This window comes from Sorghum bicolor, chromosome 3 (assembly GCF_000003195.3).
Source record: "Sorghum bicolor cultivar BTx623 chromosome 3, Sorghum_bicolor_NCBIv3, whole genome shotgun sequence".
Classification (NCBI taxonomy): domain Eukaryota; kingdom Viridiplantae; phylum Streptophyta; class Magnoliopsida; order Poales; family Poaceae; genus Sorghum; species Sorghum bicolor.
The window spans coordinates 62,817,652-62,838,914 of NC_012872.2; the positions used below are offsets into that span (position 1 = coordinate 62,817,652).

The 21,263-nt window shown below is 42.5% G+C and overlaps 2 protein-coding genes across 5 annotated transcripts; one reads left to right on the forward strand and one right to left on the reverse strand.

Annotated features, from left to right (window-relative positions):
• On the forward strand, nt 8,474–14,103 carry LOC110434047 (probable sugar phosphate/phosphate translocator At1g06470). Of its 4 annotated transcripts, none has more exons than XM_021457677.1 (12): nt 8,474–9,197; nt 9,294–9,466; nt 10,213–10,298; nt 10,387–10,436; nt 10,632–10,699; nt 10,950–11,050; nt 11,213–11,225; nt 12,238–12,422; nt 12,879–12,965; nt 13,064–13,158; nt 13,330–13,463; nt 13,587–14,103. In XM_021457677.1, exons 1-11 carry the CDS (start codon nt 8,773–8,775, stop codon nt 13,451–13,453), a joined length of 1,407 nt encoding a protein of 468 aa, XP_021313352.1. In that variant the 5' UTR covers nt 8,474–8,772; the 3' UTR covers nt 13,454–13,463; nt 13,587–14,103. The 4 variants fall into 4 exon arrangements, with proteins under 4 accessions (XP_021313352.1, XP_021313350.1, XP_021313349.1 ...); XM_021457675.1 differs by having other exon boundaries at nt 8,475–9,197; nt 13,330–13,467; XM_021457674.1 differs by having other exon boundaries at nt 8,475–9,197; nt 13,580–14,103.
• Nucleotides 17,353–19,394, reverse strand: LOC8072077 (probable WRKY transcription factor 65). The gene is made up of 3 exons (XM_002458446.2): nt 18,630–19,394; nt 18,306–18,458; nt 17,353–18,189 (listed from the first exon to the last, which is right to left on the reverse strand). Exons 1-3 carry the CDS (start codon nt 18,827–18,829, stop codon nt 17,610–17,612), a joined length of 933 nt encoding a protein of 310 aa, XP_002458491.1. The 5' UTR covers nt 18,830–19,394; the 3' UTR covers nt 17,353–17,609.

A 21,263-nucleotide genomic window follows, 5' to 3' on the forward strand; every position in this document is an offset into this window, starting at 1 on the left:
TGTTTGAAAGTGTGAACAGTTGATATGGCCTGTTTGCTGCGTACTCGTACTGCACTGACATGAGACTATCAGACCTCACAGTTTTCCCCCTTTTTTTTTCTGACATGAGGATCACTGTTTTCGTTTTTGTTCGTTTCTTGTTTTATATTGTCGTGGACGTAGGGAAGGACACGCAAATTATAGGGCTGTGTCCGAACCCAAGTCCTAAGGCCTTGTTTAGTTGGCAAAATTTTGGCTTTTTGGCTACTGTAGCACTTTCGTTTTTATTTGATAAACATTGTCCAATCACGGAGTAACTAGGCTCAAAAGATTCATCTCACAAATTTCAGGTAAACTGCGTAATTAGTTTTTATTTTTATCTTTATTTAATGCTCCATGCATGTAACCAAAGATTCGATGTGACGGGGAATCTTGAAAATTTTTGCGAACTAAACAAGGCCTAAACTCTCAAATTGTTCGGAAAGAAGTCACAGTGTGGCCTATTTTGTTTTCAAAGGACGACAACAGATTTATCTAGTCACTCTATTAGAAAAAAATAGAATAATTACAAAGCACGTAAAAGAAAAAGGAGAAGAAGAAAAAACAACGAAAGAAAAGTGATCGCTAATGAGATGCGAGGGACACCGGACACACATCATTTAGACATAGCCGATTACGGAACTCACGCCGGCCATAAGGGACGGCAATAGTAACCACCGAGATAGCTACAAACCAGAGAGCTCCCAAAGCAACTAAAACGCCCGATTGTATAGTTTGATGTCTTCCATGATCATGAAAGCCATGTGAAGCTTCTGCATTGTGGTATTTTGGGACGTTCTCCCATTCCATTCCTTCTAAATATTCTACCAAAAACACAATTATTCCATCACAATTATGCCTGTGAATCTGTGACGCCTGTCCACTGTCCTCTTTGCGAATCCTACTTTACACTTTTGTCAATGCTCATAGAGATTCTTGAACTCGTTAGCCTTTTGCAATTTCTGTAACCGAGCCAAGCCAAAAGTATATGCCAAACCATCTCAGCGACTCAGGCCTTGTTTAGTTCCAAAAAGTTTTACAAAATAGGAATAGTACCACTTTCGTTTGTATTTGACAAATATTATCTAATCATGTACTAACTAGGCTTAAAAGATTCGTTTCGTCAATTCCGACTAAACTGTGCAATTAGATTTTATTTTCGTCTATATTTAATACTTCATACATGCGTTTAAAGATTTGATGTGACGGGAAATCTGAAACATTTTGCAAAAATTTTCAGGAACTAAACAAGGCCTCAGCTCCTACAAAATTTGGACGACGTGCCATCTGGCCATCCCATCTCTCAGATATGAACAGAGCCCCATAACTGCTGCTGTTCAATAGCACACGGTGCCGTAGTGCAAAAGTATGGCGATTGTTCATGTCAGAGGCGTTTAGCTGTGGCCTGTGGGTGGTCACACTCACGTCATTCAAAAATTTGAGCAGTACAATCAAATACAGTACCACTCATTTGGCACCATTTTAAGACTCTGTTTAGTTTAAGAATGAAAATTTTTTGAATGTCACATCGAATATGTCGAAAGGATGGATGTCGGAAAAGTTTTTAGAAACTAATAAAAAAACAAATTACATAGCTCGTCAGAAACTGCAAGACAAATCTATTAAGTATAATTAATCTATCATTAGCACATATGGGTTACTGTAGCACTTAAGGCTAATCATGGAATAACTAGGCTTAAAAAATTCGTCTCGCGATTTTTTCAACTAAACTATGTAATTAGTTTATTTTTTATCTACATTTAATGTTCTATGCATGTGTCCAAAGATTCGATGGGATGGATGAAAATTTTTTAGGTGAGTAACTAAACAGGGCCTAAGTCAAACTATTTAACTTTAATTACAAATTTACAATATGAGATTTTTTAGGGTGCTTGGAGGAACCATCGGTTCCTCCCGTTGCAGCAGGTTTTAGTTAAAAAATTTAATTAAGGGCAGCTTAGTACTTTTTTCCTACGGGTCAACTCTATAAGGGCTCTCTCCACGAATGCACGAATTGTCGAGATCTCCGTCGCCGCCCACCCTGCTGCCGAGAGTCCGTCGTGTCCCAGTGCGCCGGCTTGTCGCATCCTAGGCCGCTGCCTCGCCGCCAATCGAGTCGGCATCACCGTCACCACCACGACGCGTCTCCATTGCCGCCCGCCTCGCTGCCTCATCGACTTTCCACATGAAGCATTCGTGCAAGTTCCTCACCAAATTTTTCCTACGCCCTCCAGAAGCACTCTTTGGCATCAGTTCCCCCACTTTAGTGCATTCGCACTGCTTCTGGCGAGGCATCACTATCTCTCCCCTGCATTGCCTTGGATGAGTAGCTAGACACCTATCACAAAGATTATGAAGCCAATTCTCAGGTCCAGAGCACATACTAATTCAACAACTGCAAACGAGTAAATGAAGATGCATACTATTCAGAAGTGTGAATAGCATTCATCAAAACTAAACAATGGCAATGACATGGCTACATAAACCTTTCTAATCCAAGCACTGCAAAATTCCTCAAACAGAGAAATTTTACATATCCTACAAATTCTTGTATGTGCTTACTATCCTACTTTTGTGCTTCGCTTTGTTTATTTTAGCCAACATATCTCACTCTGGATGCACGAGTCCCACTTGCACAGCTAAAAATAAGTATCCAGTTTGCATCATGATGTGCCACCAGCAGGTAAGAAAATCTAATGCAAAATGCACTACTACAACTCTATTACTGCTAGTGCACCAAAGCTATTAGCTCTCCTCTTTCATTCACGTCTACTTATACTTCAGTTGACTGATTGGCCACTAATCAGAACATTGGCCCTTTTCTATGCATGACAAGGAGAAATACATTGAGAATTAATTAAAACACGAGATCTGATCATAGGAAGGAGATTCAAATGATCTTCAATATATCCACAGTAGAGGTCCATCATAACATGCTCAAGATGAACAAACTAGGAGAGGACGTACCTGCAGGGCCTGGCCATTGGAGACTGCACGCGCTGGGGAGCACCCGAGCCAGAGACCGCGCTCGGAGAGTGCGCCAGCCAGGGGACCATCATGCCAACAACATTACGAGAGGGAGAGCTGTCCCCCACGTACCTCGCCGCTGCCGCCATCACCTCCTCGCATCGCCGCACCACTGTCGCCGTCGTGCTGTGCGCTGCTGCGCGTATGCGGGCAGCATGCTCCGTGCTACATCCGCCCAAGATGTAGCCAGAACTCTGCCCCCCTCCTTGTCGCCTCCTATATAGCCCGCTGTCGCCGCCGTCTACACGTAGCACGCCGCCGCCGCCTGTGGCTGGCTCGCCCTGGCACTTCGTGTGCCTTGCCGCTGCAACCTCGAGTGCGGGAGGCCATGGCCTTGACCCCACGCACGGCCTTATCCGCTGCGAGATCCCGCCGACCGGCCGGCGTGCCTTGTTTTTACGATTTGAGGACGAGCTGGCAAAGATTTGGGGCACGGTCTGATGATGATATCAGAAGCAGCTCCTTTTTTATTCTGAGGACAAGTTCATTTTTTTTAATTAGAAGCAGCTTCTAAAATGTTAAAAATACAATAATATTCTTTGATTTTGATTACAAACTAGTTCCGGGCCCACAAATTTTTGGTTCCGGTCCACGAAGTTCCTCTTATTTGGTTCTTCCTATTTTCAGTCCATTAGATCTAACGAAATGGAGGGCTATTGTTATTTTCAAGCGTAGTAAAATTTCTCTTCCAATATATATAAATACTGTCTTAAATAAAATTATTTATACCTTATAAAAGTAGTTTTCAACAAATTTAATAATGTACATTTTAAGTTTTCAATCCGTATAGTTTTTTTATACTAACAGCTAGAGTTAGGCTTTGGCCCCATTTGGCTGAGTTCCTTCAAGCTTTAGTTCTACACTACTAGAGGATCCATAAAGTGTGGCTTCTTATAGCTCCACATTTATCTTGTAAGGAGAGAGAGAAACATCTTATATGAATAATGCTGCTATAGTTACTATTGTTGCAGAAGCTGGAGCCACAAGAAACATAGTAATTATGCCAAATAGATCCTTGGTAAAGGTTGACTTAGACCAAATAATAAATGAACCAACTACATTTGTGATTGAATGAAGTGATCTAGAATAAAGTTTGCCAACAGTCGACTAACCAAACACATCCAATTTAAAAGGTAGTGCGAAAATCAATATTGGCATAGAGGTAAAAGAATATACATGCCATAACTCTTATGCCGATCTCAATGAAAGTTTTATTTAAGCATCATTATATCTAATAACTTGCCACATAAGCATTTTTGTCATATGGCAATATTTTCAATAAGAGCAAAGAAGTGAGCTTAATGTAAATAAGGCTCCCTTATATCTGTTACCAACTTTAAATTAGTATGGAATTCAATGTCTATATAATAAAATATGCATTGAACGTGGTCATTTCATCCATGTTTTATTATATTATATCCGATATGGTATTTTTAAAAATGATGCTATGAAATTCTTGATTAAGAATGAACTTATTTGAACATATATGAGGATATAAGTTGGTGTTCTGTTCACACTTGGACCCTCCAACCACACAAAAGTTTGAGCGAACATAACGTTGAAGTCCCTTTTACCTTGTTACTACTTACCAGTGGCTTTCAAGTCGATATCATATTTTCCTACTTAAAATAAGGGTCTGCTTGGTTGACATTCAAAATTTGCCATGCCAAAGATTTGGCAAGCCAAAAGTTAGGTAAAAACATTGCCATTGATTTAGCAAGCTAAATGTGAGAGTTTGGCAAGTATTGGTAGCAAACTAAATACTTGGCAAAATCATGACTTGCCACATCATTGGATGACAATTTTTGAAAATGAACCAATCATGCCCTAAATGGTAAATTGTTGATAGAATTAACCATGGAAAATATACACAAGCTTCTAAAAACTATGAGAAAATTATGGTGATAGAACACCGAGATAAAAATATTTAAAACTCATAAAAATATCCCTAGAAGTTTTCGAAAATTAGATTTAGCTCTAGAAAATTGAGAAAATAACTAGAACATTTAGAAAATTCACGGGACATTATAATTGGTGCCTAAATGTGTTAAAACTTTCCATGACAAAAATATATGATGCAACCAACATGAATGCAACATGCATTTAATGTCCTATGCAACTAGGTGCATTTCATGTTTTTGTTGTGTCAAGTTTCAAAAACACATTCATACGTCTATAGAATTTTTGTGGATAGTTTTCATTGCCCTAGAGCTAAATCTATTCCTTTTTTAAAAAAAATGTTGGGGTATTTTCATGAGTTCTAAATATTTTATTTTGATTTGTCATGTCCTAGTCTATCACTATAAATTTCCCTTCGAATTTTAGAAGCTTATAGGCATTTTTTAGGATTTAAACAATTATTAGGTTTACCAATTTTTTGTTTATTATAACTAACTAGCAAAAGTGTTCGTGCGTTGCAACGGGGAAAAGGAAAAAGTAATTCTAACAACCATAATAAAATCATAAATTATCAAAAAAAGTTTTTATTAACAATGTAAAGGCTATAATTTTGAATGAAGTTGTCATGGGTCCATAAGATAGACTTTTAGTAAGAGACAAGCACTAACTATGACAAATCTAGCATTAGGTTAATCAAGTTTTGAAACCTGCGCCAACGCCACTGAATGTATGGAGACTCTCGTCCTGACTACAGATTATAATTACTAAAGCATACAATGAGAGGCTAAATATACAAAATAAGTAAGATATGCCTCTCCTAGCATATGTTTATAGTTCCGCCACTGAGCTCTAACTTAAATTGAAGCTTGATCATAATATGCCTATTCAAATAATGCATCACTTTAGAAAAAACAAACTCTAAATCAAATTATTCATAATGAAAAGTTTCATTGGCCTAAAGCATTGGAGCCTTGGCCAAGTCTCAAAAATTATCGTTGCACGTCTTGTTATTAGGAACCTTGAACTTTGAAGATTTTTTTGATAGGAGTATAATTTTTTTTGAATCAATTAGATTTAAATTATTAGGTGTAGTCAAAATTAACTATTAATCTATTTAGACTTCAGCCATATTATGCGTAGGGGACGGTTCCACACGCAGCCTATCAGGTTCAATAGCATATCGTTACCCGTTTGGATATATACAGAGTCATTAATTCAATTTTTTATATGGTCATTATCCGCACCGCCCTCGCTTGATTTCAGAAGAGGAATTCAGAATCTTCCGCTTGCGTGGCTTCATGCGGTGGTTCTCTCCCCTCCTAGCTTGGCAGCGGTGTTTCCCCCATGTGGAGCCGCACTGTCGTAGGCCAGCGGCGGCTTCCCCAACCACGCCGGTAGCAGATCCAGTTCACTCATCGCTCCCGGCGGCAACTCTAGAGGCGATGCCCTCCCCTTCACCAATGGTGGCTGCGCCCTAACCAACATCAGCGGCTTCCCATCTCCCCTTCACAGGCGTGGTCGTGGTGCCTCCACCGCGGTTTGCGATCTCCATCCACATCGGCTAGGCGCCGGGCCACAGAACCGGGAGCGCGGGCTCCTGCTCCGCCCAACGTTGAGAAAGAGCTTCGGCGGATTACACGGTGTCTGCCTCCTCTACCCAGGATCATGGGCCTCTCTACGTGTCCCATCTCCCCTTCACTAGCGTGGTCATGGTGCCGCCGCCGCAGGTGGCGATCTCCATCCCCGTCGGTCAAACGTTGGGCCACGGGAGCCGGGAGCACGGGCTCCTGCTCCGCCGAGAAAGAGCTCCGGTAGATTGCACGGTGTCTGCCTCCTCCGTCCGGGATCACGACGTCCGCTCCGACTGCTCTTGTCCGGCTTGGATTTGGATTTAGACGCGAGTCGAAGACGGTCAGGGCCAGACGAAAATTTTGGCTAAAATTTTGCCTCTTTTGTATTTTATAACACACACGATGTTTGATTAATTGTAATCATAGTCATATACAGAACCTGATATCTGGTGGACATATAAAGATATAGTGAACTGAAATTTTTACAATTTATTATTAGGTATAGAAAAGATGAGACTGCATTGAAAACCATTTGTAACCAAGTCATGCACTTAATTTAATTGATTTTGGGAGTTTAGGGGGTAAGATGTTAGGCTTAGATTTAGAGGAGAAAAATCATACCAACAGTAGTTTACAGAGATAAAATGAACTTTCTCATAACATTTTATTTCACATGCCCAACCATAGTAGATGCGTTGTATACTTGCATGTACACAAAGAGTAATCGAAGGAAAAAAACTTTTTATTGCCTTTTACTCTTCTAGTAGATATATACGTACCTGTCTAAACTGCCATTTCTTTATTTTTTCTTATTTATTTTACTTTTTTCTTATTCTCTTTCCAACTTATACGAGATAGCATCACACACAGATTCGCTAATCCGATAACCGTGCTTTTTTTCTAGGTAGGGGGCTCGACGTGGACTCTGGTTTTTTTTTTCTCGTGTATGGACTCGCAATTAAGCGGGAGGCAGAGCGATTATAATTGCCGTCTGACGATAACGACAGGAATATTTCAGGTGTAGAGATAGAGATTATACAGTTGATTTTAAGCTTGGAACATGAATATTTGACAATTTTAACCTTTTTGACTATTCAAAACGTTATTTTTTTTGAAGTTAATTTTTCTTTCACAAAGTCAGCGGTAGGTAAATACCATGTATGATGGTTTCACTATTAAATTATGTCCTAATTTGGTAAATGCATTGGGTATGCATTTTAAAACAGTATCAACAAAAATCAGCCTTAAAACAGTCGAAAATTACATGTATTTCAAAATTCAAATGGTTGAATGCCTAAATTTTTTTAGTTGTGTTAGGAAAAAATATATTTACATTTATATATAGGTCATGTTTAGTTCATCCAAAAATTCAAAATCTTTTCAATATTCTCCGTCACATCAAAACTTACGACACATGCATAGAGTATTAATATAAATTAAAAAAGTAACTAATTGCATGATTTATCTGTAATTTGCGAGACGAATCTTTTAGATCTAATTAGTCCATGGTTGGACAATAATTATCACATATAAATGTAAGTGCTACGGTAGACCACAATTTTTTCTAAGAGAACTAAACAAGGCCATAGTATCGAAGATATGTACTTCTTGTGTCCCAAACTATAAAACATTCTAAGAGATTTGAGAGTTAAAAGATCTCAAGTTTAACTATATTTATATAATAAGACAATAACATTTATGATATCAACTAAGTATCATAAGATTGTTTATTAACTATATTTTTATAGTATACATATTTGATGTTATAATTTTTTATAATTTTTTTCTATAATTCTGGTCAAACTTAAAACGCTTTAACTCTCTATAAAAATTCTTAGATGACAATTTGAAACGGAGGAAATGCTATGGAGACATATTTCATGTTAGATTTAATGAAAACGATTTTGATATTATACATGTTCTTTGTATGTCTCGATCAAAACCGGAATTTCATGTTTAAGAGAACAATGGACTTCCAAGAAAAAGGACGGCACCTCGCCTCCCGCAAAGGAAAACTACCTGCGGCAGCCGCGGCCCGCGCAGCTGGCAGTTAACCGCTCGGAAGTCGCTGCGACGAGGTGCTGGATTTTGACTTGCTACCAAATCAAGCTGCCGCAAAACCCCTCGCCTGCGGCTTCGCGTCGGCCGCCGCCGCTGCCGACACTTTGCCGCGTGCCTCGCGCCCCCGCGCTGCCGATGCGATCAGCGACGCACGCCAGATCCGAGCTTCTGTAGGACCTTCAGCCGTCGCCGTCCCATGGGGGACTGCGTTGTCGAGGACGGCCACGGGCACCACCAATCGGAGGCGGTGGAGGGCGCGGTTCCGTTGACGGTAGCCGTGGAGCTCGATGAGCGGTCGGGAGAGTCGCGGGAGGAGGGTGGCGGGCAGCGGAAGAAGGTTGGTGGGATCCGAAGGGAGCCGTCGTTCTCGCGGTGGTGCAGGGACCCCTCTGACGCCGCCGCCTCCAATACCGCCGCTGCTGCGGCGACCAGCGACAGCGACGACTCAGAGGAGTTCGAGCTGCCGCTCCTGCCATCCTCCTCGGGCGGCGGCAGCTCACCGATGGACATTGAGGCGGGGGCGACGGCGAGATCTGATGATCTGCCGATCTCGCCGAGGTTGCTTGCGAAGGTCATCGGGTTGATAGCGTGTTGGTACACGCTTAGCACATGCTTGACGCTGTAAGTAACACGTATTGTTCGTTAATACTGTTGTGCGGATTTTCCGGCTTTTGTTGCTAGTGTTCATTCCGCGCGTGCGCGTGCGCATGTGGTCAGGTACAACAAGGAGATGCTGGGGAAGCACATGTGGAAGTTCCCGGCGCCATTCCTGATGAACACAGTGCATTTCACGTTGCAGGCTGTGGCGTCCAGGGCCATCGTGTGGTTCCAGCAACGCGGCCTGGAGGGAGGGCCAAGTAAAATGTCGTGGAAGGATTACTGTTTACGAGGTGGGTATCTGCGTGATATGGTGTTTCTAATATTTTTCATATGTCTACTATAGTCGGGGTGAGTATCAGTTCCACATATAGTGCAAAATGTCATGTGAATTGGAATATTGGATAGCTCGGTGCTCCATAATCAGCAAAACTAACTTTGGCTATTCTGGACTAAACGTGGATGTGGATAGGATTGTCAAACACAGTATAACTAGCATCAGGGAAGCATAGTCGAGATTAGGTCTTTTGGGATAAGGTAAAGCATTGAGCATGGAGGAAATTAAGCGTTTTGGTGTGAAACAACCATGAGGCCAGATGCGTATACAGAACAACCTATATGCTAGATTAAGCAAGGACGGAAAATTACCATCATTTGTGGTGTTGCTTCTTTTAAATGGTAATCTCACCCATGCTCCCACCTGGGGATCAAACCCTGGTTGCGGGTGGCTCACTCCCTCACAGTTACCACCACAATGTGAATCAAAACTGCTACAGAGCCACATGAGCTCAAAAATAGAGTTGGTTGCCACTTCCCTTGTTTGTATCTTTGTCATTACATTGCAGCAAATTTGAACCATGGTCTATGATCTAGAAAACACTTTTCACTCGATTTAAAAAAAATGCTAGTAAAACATTAGTACAATTTTGTCTTCCTGTTTACTCATTTGTTTGTATTTTGTTGTTTAAGTTTCAATAAATAGTAAGTTCAATATTTACTCTAATTTGTATGTATAACAATTCCAGTATTGGTTCTGCAGTTGTCCCAACAGCTTTGGCTACTGCTCTTGATATAAATCTGAGCAACATTTCACTTGTTTTCATTACTGTGACATTTGCTACAATGGTATAATTCTTTCTAAAATGATCATTATTTGTTCCGTCTACTAGTTAGCATTTGGGCTTCTAATTCACCCTTTTAAATTCTTGTGCAGTGCAAATCGGCTTCTCCAATTTTCATTCTTCTGTTTGCTTTTATGTTCAGGTACTTTGCTTGCTACTCTGTCTTTAGTTGCACAGGCCTTATTGTCTTCTGTTTTAGCAACTTCTCATCTTCATTGAGTCTACTTATGTTTTTTCATCTGTTACTTGTCTCTACAATTGTCTTTTCATGTTCTTTTGCTATGCTTTGTATCATTTTTCTTGTCACAAGCTGAAGTTTACCTTCTTTGTTTGGAAGGCTTGAGAAACCGAGCTTTAGCCTTCTTGGAATCATGCTGGTTGTTTCATTTGGAGTTCTACTAACAGGTAACACATGCTTACATTAAGGTATTCAGGGTTCAGACAATACCCTTCCAATTAGTGTGTTACTAAATTGTAGTGTTGGTAGTATAATCTGTGGATTACTGTTGCATCTTAATTCTCAACTTCATGCCACTTACATTTTTTCCCGAAAGTTATCAGCTTCCTGTTGCATCTTAATTTTTAACTTCACGCCACTTACATATTTTCTGTTACCTTATCATCTTTGACCGTGGCCTAATTTTGTATCTTGCAGTTGCTAAAGAGACAGAATTTAATCTGTGGGGATTTATATTTATTATGCTTGCTGCTGTTATGTCTGGTTTCCGCTGGTCCATGACTCAGATTCTTCTCCAGGTTTGTTATCGTATAGTGCTTTCGCAATCTTCTTATTTTGTAATTTTTAAATACTGTGTAATAATGGTTGTATATCTGTGGCTGTATTTTCATTTCATCCCTGTCATGACTGACCTTTTGCCTCTTGTTTTTTCTTATATATGTCTTCCAATATTCCTGAAGAAAGAGGAATACGGTAAGATTTCTATGTTAGCATTTTACCCACAGATAGGAACATTGTTACACCTTTCATCCGTGTGATGGCATCAGCCACACATGGTTAGGTTGGGATCCTTGTTATTGGTAGGATTGTCTTTTTGCCTGACAGTAAGATTTGTAACATGTTATAAAGGTTGAATCCTATGATATTCATTTTGGTTAATTTAATTGACTTTCTGTAAGTTTAAGTGGACTTAGTGACATTATTTTCAATCCATCTAATATTTTATCACAGCCGAATCATTTTAAAAAATCATTATTTCAATTATTATGCAAGATCATAAGATCATTGGGATCGTATATAAGATCCTACCTATCTTATGAGATTGGGATACTATGAAATTTAAGACTTATGGTGGGTTCGGTATCGTTTCGACTTGGGGCCTTGTCCAGCTGGCATTTTTTTTGGATTTTGGGTACTGTAGCACTTTCGTTTGTATTTGGTAATTATTGTTCAATCATGGACTAACTAGGCTCAAAAGATTCGTCTCGCAAATTATAGGTAAACTGTGTAATTAGTTTTTGTTTTCGTCTATATTTAATACTCTATGCATGTGCCGCAAGATTCGATGTGATGGAGAATCTTGATTTTTGTTGGGAACTAAACAAGGCCCCTTGGTAGAATTGTAGTATACTAACATTCTAGGATATGGATTGGGATACTGAGAAGTGACAACCTTGCAGTCACATTCCTGAAAAACAGTCATACAAGGGTCTTAAATATTCATATAGATTTGATTGGCTTAATTTCTTTGGAAGTACAACTACTGATCTATCTATAGCCGGTAGCCACTATTGCGGTATTGACTCAAAACTATATATCAGCTGTTCCGTGAATACATTGCATTAGAGTTACCAGTATGGTCTGAAATATTAAAATTGACAATTTCAAATGCAGTTTATTCTACTGAGTCAATCAACATGTGAAATGACAGATTTATAGCACCATTATTTTATTTTATTTTATTTTATTTTATCTTGGCATGCAGGATTAAAGAATCCTTTTACCTTGATGAGCCATGTTACCCCAGTAATGGCAATAGTGACAGCAATTATTTCCATTGTGATGGATCCATGGCACGACTTCAGAGCAAGCCACTTTTTTGATAGTTCTGCTCACATAATAAGAAGCAGCTTGTTGCTGCTTCTAGGTGGCGCTTTGGCCTTTTTCATGGTATGTGACTATGTGTCGTGTACTCCTTTTTGGGGAATAAATATTTATGCTTTCTTCTAACTTAGAATTAAACATAACAACTACCCCCTCATTGTCAAAGTACCAGTCCATGCTAGTGGGATCTGTTGTTTCAGAATTGTTGTCCATTAAGGAAACCAGGAGTGTAAGTATTGCTATTTTTTATAATATTGATTAAAGTGTTTAAACACATCATGTAATAGGGTGAACTGGTGAAGCATTGTTGATTCTGTTAACTATTACTTAGACTGGCTTGTTGCGTGCATGACACCATGAGCTAGTTGGACTGTTGAGGGAGTTTGTTTTTTCAATTCCACCGCAGTACTTGTAACAAGTCTTCTCTTTCTGGAGTCTATTATTGATTTATTATTAAGGCATGAATGTGCCTCTCCCGATTGTTCTTTTAAAAGGTTTTGTAACAGATCTGTTCACTTGCAGGTTTTGACAGAATATGTCCTTGTTTCTGTGACTAGTGCTGTAACAGTTACTGTAGCAGGAATTGTGAAGGAAGCTGTCACTATTCTGGTATAACTAAAGTTTGATTTTGCTTTCCATCTTAGTTTATACAAAATTCATCCATGTTAGTTCATTCATGTGACTGTGACTCTACAATAAAAATGCAGGTTGCTGTGCTATTCTTTCATGATCCATTTACATGGTTAAAGGCGCTTGGGCTGGCAATAATAATATTTGGTGTCAGTCTATTCAATATTTACAAGTGAGTTGAAACTTTCATATTTCATTTCCATGTAGTTATTGTTACCGATCCACAATTGGTAAATCAACTCTACAAAAATTTCTAACTTTGAATCTTTAAATAGGAAGCATGTGTTTATTTCTAATGCATGGAGAATATTGACTAACAATTGTTTCGTGATGTATGATGAAGGTATAAAAGGTTCAAAAAAGGACATCACAATGAAGATACTGGGACAAATATCCAATCTTCCAATGGGACTTCAAAGTACGTTATCCTTGACGATGATACTGAAGCCCAAGATGATACAGGCTGACCTGAATGTGGTAGGTAAGGTCAAAATAATATGAGGGATATTTTTTTTTTGTTCAGATAGGATATTCACTTGGCAATTTCTTGAGTTTTTTCAATTGGTTTAACGATTTAATTCACGCTTTTCTAGAATGCAGACTATTATATGCACTGGCGTTTCCAGAGAAGCAAGATCATCTGTGCCTGCATAGCCTTGCTTTCACAGGCTAACTGATTTAATATTTTTTGAGTTCATCAATCGCTCTGGTCAGCCATGCACGAGCATGTCGCTTGCAGCCATGTGACAAGTTGGGAAGACTACACGCTCATACATGCAACATACAGCCTGGTATCAGTACAGATGTTTTGTCCTTTCATTCAAAACAAAGAATTGTGCATATATCTGAACGAGACTTTCTGCAGTATGTCCACTAAGAAAATGTTCCATCAATTGCAATTTTTTTAAAGAGAATTGCAATTAGAAATACATCTGACACACTATTAATTTTCTGGAAGAGGAGAGAGCTCAATTTTGTAGGGCATTCTGAATGTTGTAGGGAGATTCAGCATCAGAACACATAGCTTTCTTTTCTTTCTTATTTTTTTAGATGATGAAATTAAACACTCTTATATGTAATGTTATCATTATGGGAATGTATACTGTTTGAAAAAAAATCACCACAAGTTTTTTTTTTTTGTTTTTGACAAGGTGCACCACAAGTTGAAGTTCGTCCCACCTTGTTTGGAGAGGGTTCTATTGTACTTCTATCAATTAATCCCTCCATTCCAAAATATAAGATGTTTTAGTTTGTCTATATATGGAGCACATAGCTTTTACTATGCACTTGAATATAGTGTAACAAAAACAATGTATCTAGTAAAGCCAAAATGTCTTTTAATTTGGAGAGGATCCAAACAGGACCTTAGTAACAACCATATCATAGAGGCACTGGTAGAACATTCAGAAAATATTTCATGTTACCTGTATCTCTAATGAATTGTACGAGTACATAACCTGCAGGCCTTGTTTAGATCAGTTTTTTTTATTTTGGGTACTGTAGCACTTTCGTTTTTATTTGACAACTATTGTTCAATTATAGACTAACTAGGCTTAAAAAATTCATCTCGCGATTTATAGGCAAACTGTGCAATTAGTTTTTGCTTTCGTTTATATTTAATGTTTCATGCATATGCTACAAGATTTGATTTAATGAGAAATTTTGAATTTTTTTTTTGATTTTTAGCGTGAACTAAACAAAGCTCGAGACATAATAAGGCCTGGCCCAAGCCCAACTGCCCAATATAATAATAAAGGCCCGAGCTTGTCAGCTGACAAGTCTCTCTCAGTCTCAGGACGTTAGCTGAGATAACATGCCGCCCAACTTTATTCGTCTTGTCTTTCCTTTGATTCGTCTCTGCTCTTGGCCTTGTTTAGACCTTGTTTATAGATCACCTAAAATCTAAAAACTTTTTAAAATTCTCTGTGACATCGAATTTTGTGGCACATACATAGAGCACTAAATATAGACGAAAACAAAACTAATTATATAGTTTGTTTGTAATTTATGAGACGAATCTTTTAAGCCTATTTGGTCTATAGTTGGATAATAATTATCAAATATAAATGAAAGTAGTACAGTATCAAAATCTAAAAACTTTTCAAAACTAAACAAGGTCTTAGTTACCAAAAAAACTTTTTATCTCATTCCAACAAATATTACATACATACATAAAATATTAAATATATATTTAAAAAGTAATTAATTATATAGTTTGTATGTATTTTACAAGACGAATTTTTTAAACCTAATTAGTATATAATTGGACATTAATCACTATAGTGTTACAGTATCCAAAAATTTTTCTTTTCGTGAACTAAACAAAGCCTTAGTGGCAGAATTATGCACGGATACTGACCCCCCAAACAGAGAACCCCCAAACAATAACCTCATCTGTTTGATCCGTTGTTTGCAGGCTTGGATGGATACGGCGTTTTCCCTGACATCTTAGCTGTCATATCCCCTGGTTTAGACCTTTATTCCGGGAGTGCATATTGATGAGTGTTTTCATCATTTGTCTTAAGCTCACCTATCTCCCTACTGGATATCTCTTTTGGATAGTATACTAGTGTAGCACCAGCTGGTTAATGATATGCTTATCTTTCTAGATATCGGAAACATTTAAAATCCCAACCTCGACGGTGTAAACAGTGACGTGCATACCGCTGTTAGCCTAATAATGCTCTCTTAGTTTGACATTTTTTTCACTAACTTGTAGGCCTCTTATCATAGGATGCTGACAAAGGATCTTGTGACAGAGATAGGTTGTGTTTGGTTCACAAGACTAAAGGATACTGTAGTCACCTAAAGTCTAGTGCTAACCATTTAAACAAGGTGGACTAATTTTTATTCTGACCTAACTAGTTGTAAGTTCCTCTTAGGCCTTGTTTAGTTCCCGAAGGGAAAAATTTCGTGACACTGTAGCACTTTCGTTTGTTTGTGGTAATTATTGTCCAACCATGGACTAACTAGGCTCAAAAGATTTGTCTCGTCAATTTCGACCAAACTGTGAAATTAGTTTTTATTTTTGTCTATATTTAATACACCATGTATGCGTCTAAAGATTCGATGTGACGGGAAATCTTGAAAAATTTTGGGTTTTTGGGTGGAACTAAACAAGGCCTTAGCAATCATGTATTCAATCAGGACATGACTAAACTTTAGTCACCTAAAGTTTTTAGTTTGACTAATAACTAGTCCAGTGATCCAAATAGACACCCTAGTTAGGCCATGTTTACTTCCAAAAAGTTTTGCAAAATAGAAATAGTAGCATTTTCGTTTGTATTTGACAAATATTGTCCAATTATGGACTAACTAGGCTCAAAATATTCGTCTCGTTAATTCCGATCAAACTGTGCAATTAGTTTTGATTTTCATCTATATTTAATACTCAATGCATACATCTAAAGATTCGATGTGACAGGAAATCTGAAAAATTTTGCAAAATTTTTGGGAAGGCGCATGGAACACAAACAGGACTCTGAAATGTTACTGGCTTTCGATGTGACATGCGATGAAGAACCATAGTAGGAGGGAGTAGTATCCTATACATGTCCGTCCTCACTCCTCACTCCTCACTGCCGATACAAGACCAATCATCAGTTCATCATCATCCTATGGAACGAATGACCCAAAGCTTCCGTCCTCCTGTGCGACTCTTTTCTGCCACACATAGAACGCAAGAACTCAAAGCAACGGGACCTCCTTTTCCACACCCTGGATCGACCAGTCCCCTCGGCCTTTGGAACCTAGCCTTGGATCTCAACGTGTTTGTCCGATCTGCTCGCAAATTCCCTCTCGTAACGCCGTGCTCGGCGGACGGGACGGCATCGTGTCCGTATCCCACGCGGCGTACAGCGACCGACGCAGGCCGAATTCGACGCATCCAGCGCCCGCCCGCAGGCCGCAGCGGCCGGCGTAGCCTCGCGGGTAACGCGCGGCCCGCGATTCGTCCCTCTCGGCATCGGGAGGAGATTCTGCCGGCCAGCTCTGCCCTGGTGGCGAAAAAACTAAGGAAAACGACTAGCCGGCCGTGATCGGCAATGGGGCGGGACAGCACGCGGCCCGCAGATGGGGATGGGGGTTGGATGCGTAGCGCCCGCATCCTCCGCGTCGCACGTGGCCTTGATCGCGCGCGCGTGCGTGCGTGTTCCCAAGCGCTCCCAACCACCGCGGCACCGAAGCCGGGCGGCGGCACACGCCGGTGCGTTGCCACCACTTGCCGTCAGGTGGGCAGATTCCGCTTCCGCATCGGACGAAGCCTGTCTGGCCCGGCGGCACCGCAGGCGGACGGAGCGCACCACGCCGCAGCTCGTGGCGGCGCGAGCCACGTCTCCATCCGTGATCACAAATGGGCGAGACGAAGGGGGCAAAAAAATGCCAAACCTTTCGCTGCTTTCTGGTTGGAATCACATCGCAAACGGGACAACCTTTGGACGGCGAACGCACGAACGAACAAGAACGCGCGCGCGCGCACCAAATCAACACGGGGAGGCAGCAGCAGCAGCAGCAGCAGCCGGCCTTGAACAGATAAACCCCGTGCATCGATCAGAGCTACTATGTACTAGTGCCAAAAGGGAGCAAAAGAAAACAAATGTAAAAATAGTCGAAAGCCCATCAGCATCAGGAGCACGGCGCGGTGGTGGCCAGGCTGAGCTCGCGGCGTCGCCCGAACACGACGGCGCACTCGGGCAGCTCGCCGAGCCCCGCGAACAGGGCGTCTTCCCCCTGCAGCTCCCGCTCCCACTCCTCCGGCGGCAGCAGCGGCGCGTACAGCGCCGAACGGTGCCACGTCGGGTACTGGTCGAACCACCCAAAGTCGAAGCTTTCGTCCTCCTCGGCTGCCGCCGGCGCCACCGTTGCGGTTGGTTCCGCTTCCGCTTCCGCTTCCGGCCCGGCCAGACCTGGGACGACCTTCTGCTCCTGCTCCTCTTCCACCGGCTCCTGCTGCTCTGGCACTTCTGTTTCTGCCAGCTCATGCTCCGGACCAAGCTCATCCTGCTCGACCACGGGCTCAGGCTTCGGCGCCGGCGGCCGCGTGGACGGCTTGCCTTGCTGGTGGCAGCTGCTGCTCTTCGGCTGCGGCGCCTCGTGGTTGTGGTCGAAGGTGTAGGTGACGAGCAGCACGGTGGGGTCCGCGCGGCTGCGCTCCACCTGCTTCCTCGCCGGGCACCCCTTGGAGCTGCTGCAACGGTAGTACCCACTGCACAAACACAAGCAGAAAGCAAGGTTACCAGGCTGCTAATCGGGAATCTAGCATGCAGATGCTGATTAGGTTGCGCACATGAATGAGCAGAAGGCCAGCAGCTAGGTACGTACCGTGGGTAGGGGGAGCCCTTGATGGGCTTCTGCCCATACTTGCGCCACGCCCACGAGTCCGACGGCGGCGGCCCCTCCCCGGTGGCCCCTCTGGGCCGGTCCCCGCACTCGGCCAGCGGCACCGACACGACCCGCTTCTCCACCGATCTCCGGCTGCTTGCTCGCACAGAAAGAGACAAGAGCCAAAATCAGCCATCTTTGCTTGCAGCTCTGATTTCTAGATTCCCGTACCAGCGCAGCAGCAGGGTCACGGGCGCGCGCCGCGCAGAATACTCGCTGCGCAGGCACGCGTGATGAGACACGACACATGAATCCTGTCCGTACCTGCGCTTAGCTGGCGGCAGCGGCGACGACGGCGAGGCGGGGAGGTCGCTGAGGTCGCGCTCGCGCTTGTTCATCCCGGACCCGGCGGCGCGAGGGGACTCCGCGTCCGCGTCCGCCACCGCCGCAGGCAGCAGCGGCTCGTCGGGGGATTCCGCCCGCGGCGAATCCGAGCTGCAGTAGCCGTCCTCGGCCGACGACATCGATCAGATCCCCCTCTCTAGCTCTCTCTTGCCGCCGCTGCCGCCTCGGTTCCCACGCCCGGCCGGAGTACACGGAGCCGGACTCGAACCTGTGCTTCTCCCGACGCCCGCAGCCCCGGATGGATAAAAAGGCAGGCAGCTTCAAAGCAAAACTAACTCGCGCTTTCCCAAAGCGCGCATAAAATTTTCGCCCTGATGGTGGAGAAAGCGGGCGGGGGGGAGGGGCGGAGTATTGGAGCGAATGATGGAGGGGATTGAAGAAGAAGGGGGTGAAGGAAATGGTGGCGAACAGACGGGCCGGGGGCGGATCGATGATGGGCGCTGCGGCTTTCAATGATCCCTCCTCTCTTTCTCTCTCTCTCTCGCTCGCTCGCGATGCGCGGCGTGTCTGTATATGCGGGGGTGCGCGCGCTAGTGGGCGCCTTTTTTTATGCGAACGATGCTGGCTGGTGTCATCGGGGAGCACCGGGGCGCCCAGGGCAGCAGCAGCCCACGCAGGGCGAGCGAGCCATATCCATACTGGCAGCCGGGCGGCACCAGCGGGCGGCTGCAGGCGTGAGCGTACGCGATATTTTTGTTGTTGGTTTGGCGCCTTGCCTCGCTTGTGTTGGTTTTGGATTGGATCTCTCGCTGCCCTGTGTCTTGTTGCTGTGTGTGTTGCGTCTCGGAACGGAAGAGGAGAGCCGGAGAGGAGGAGAGCGACGTGCTCGGCTCGGGGGCGGCCGGGCCGGGCGCGGACGAGCAGCCGTGATTAATCTAATTGAGTGGAGGCTGCGATCGCGACCCCCGCCCTAACCACTCCGGCCAGCCAATCACGGTCATGGACATGTTGTGCTCGTGCACTTGCTCCACGTCCACCCGTGCACACACATTTTCGTGCATGTGCGGATACGCGCGCTGTCATGTCCAAATACGGTGTACTGTACGCACGGGCTCCTCTGTTCAACCCTGGCCCGTGATCGTATATATATACACACGGACGTTGCCAGGACTTTCTTTGGGAAAGGAGGAGGAACAGGCACAGTTTGTGAGAAAAACCAAGGCTTTCATGTTAGTTCGCTCCCATTTGTACAACGAAACGAACTAGTGCTAAACACAAACAATAATCTCTATCTTAATATAAAGACGTGCAAACCTTTTTGCGTGTTTGGGAAAAAAAAACTAGCGCTAAACGCTGCAGCCAATCGGCATTTGGAGGTTGCAATGTCCAGCTGCCTTGTTCCGAGTGTACGTCCGCATCGAGTAGAATATTGCATGTACTTGAAAGAAACGGGCTTAGAAGAGTACAGCCAAGTTGGACGTGCCAGAGTAGGGTTCATTTTCATTAATGATCCATGTGCATCGCTAGAAAACTATACAAATATTGAGTACTTTTTAAGCCAATCTTATACAAGTATACTGTCATGGCTGCTATCGATCTGTACGCGGCACTAATTTTATCTGATGTCTGACACCAACTACTGATCTTGATATGGGTAATGATACTCTTGTTTCAGTACTAATTGAATACTGGAAACACACGACGTATATACATTCCTCAGCTTCTTAGCACGATACCCATTCTCACAATAATGCAAATGCAAGGGGCTTTCTCCGACACGGACAGATACCATTCATACTATATTTATTTCCATATTTCTTTGAATTTAAGTTCCAATACGAATAGTGTCAACTAGGAGTATGTTAGACATGATACAATTAGATATCGTCATCATAAATATACAATTTGAGTATTTAGATATATATATAGTATCAAATGTTGGATCTTCGAATTTGGATACAGACAGATCTAAACTTTGAACAAATTTGGTCTCAAATACGGTCAGAAAATATTCATACCGTTTGGGTGCCGTTTACACCCAAACAAGCGTCGTCGTTAATTGCATCCATTGTAAACTATTCTTGCACATGAGAATATAGTTCTCGTGAGCAAGAATATATAGTTCCCTTATCGTTTTTCAATAGCTCGAATGCTTTTCATGTGATAGAATAATTCATGGAATGGCATGGAAAGTCCCACAAAAACTGTTCTTGGCATTTGCAAATTCCATAGGATGATATGGGAAATCCCATACAAAAAAAGAATTATAATGAAGAGCCTTTTTCAAAACTCTAATGCCATATCTGTTAATATAACCTGCAACTTTGGCTTTGGCTTTCCGAAAGCTAGCTTATGCAGAAGCCGAGGTTGTTTGGCAACTAAGATTTTTAGATGATGTATGAGCTACAATAGGTTAGGAGGAGGGTCGATGAGCTCTTTGGGACCATATCCAGTGGGGCGTGAGCACCTGGAGAAGCTTAGAGCGTTACCTATGGATCTCCGGGCAGAGATGGGCGGTGGGGCTAAGTGACGTCAAGCGAGCAGAAAGAACACCCCTGAAAATGAAAATTAAGTTGTTGGAAGCCACCTTATGAGTTATAGAGCTTCTTGTGT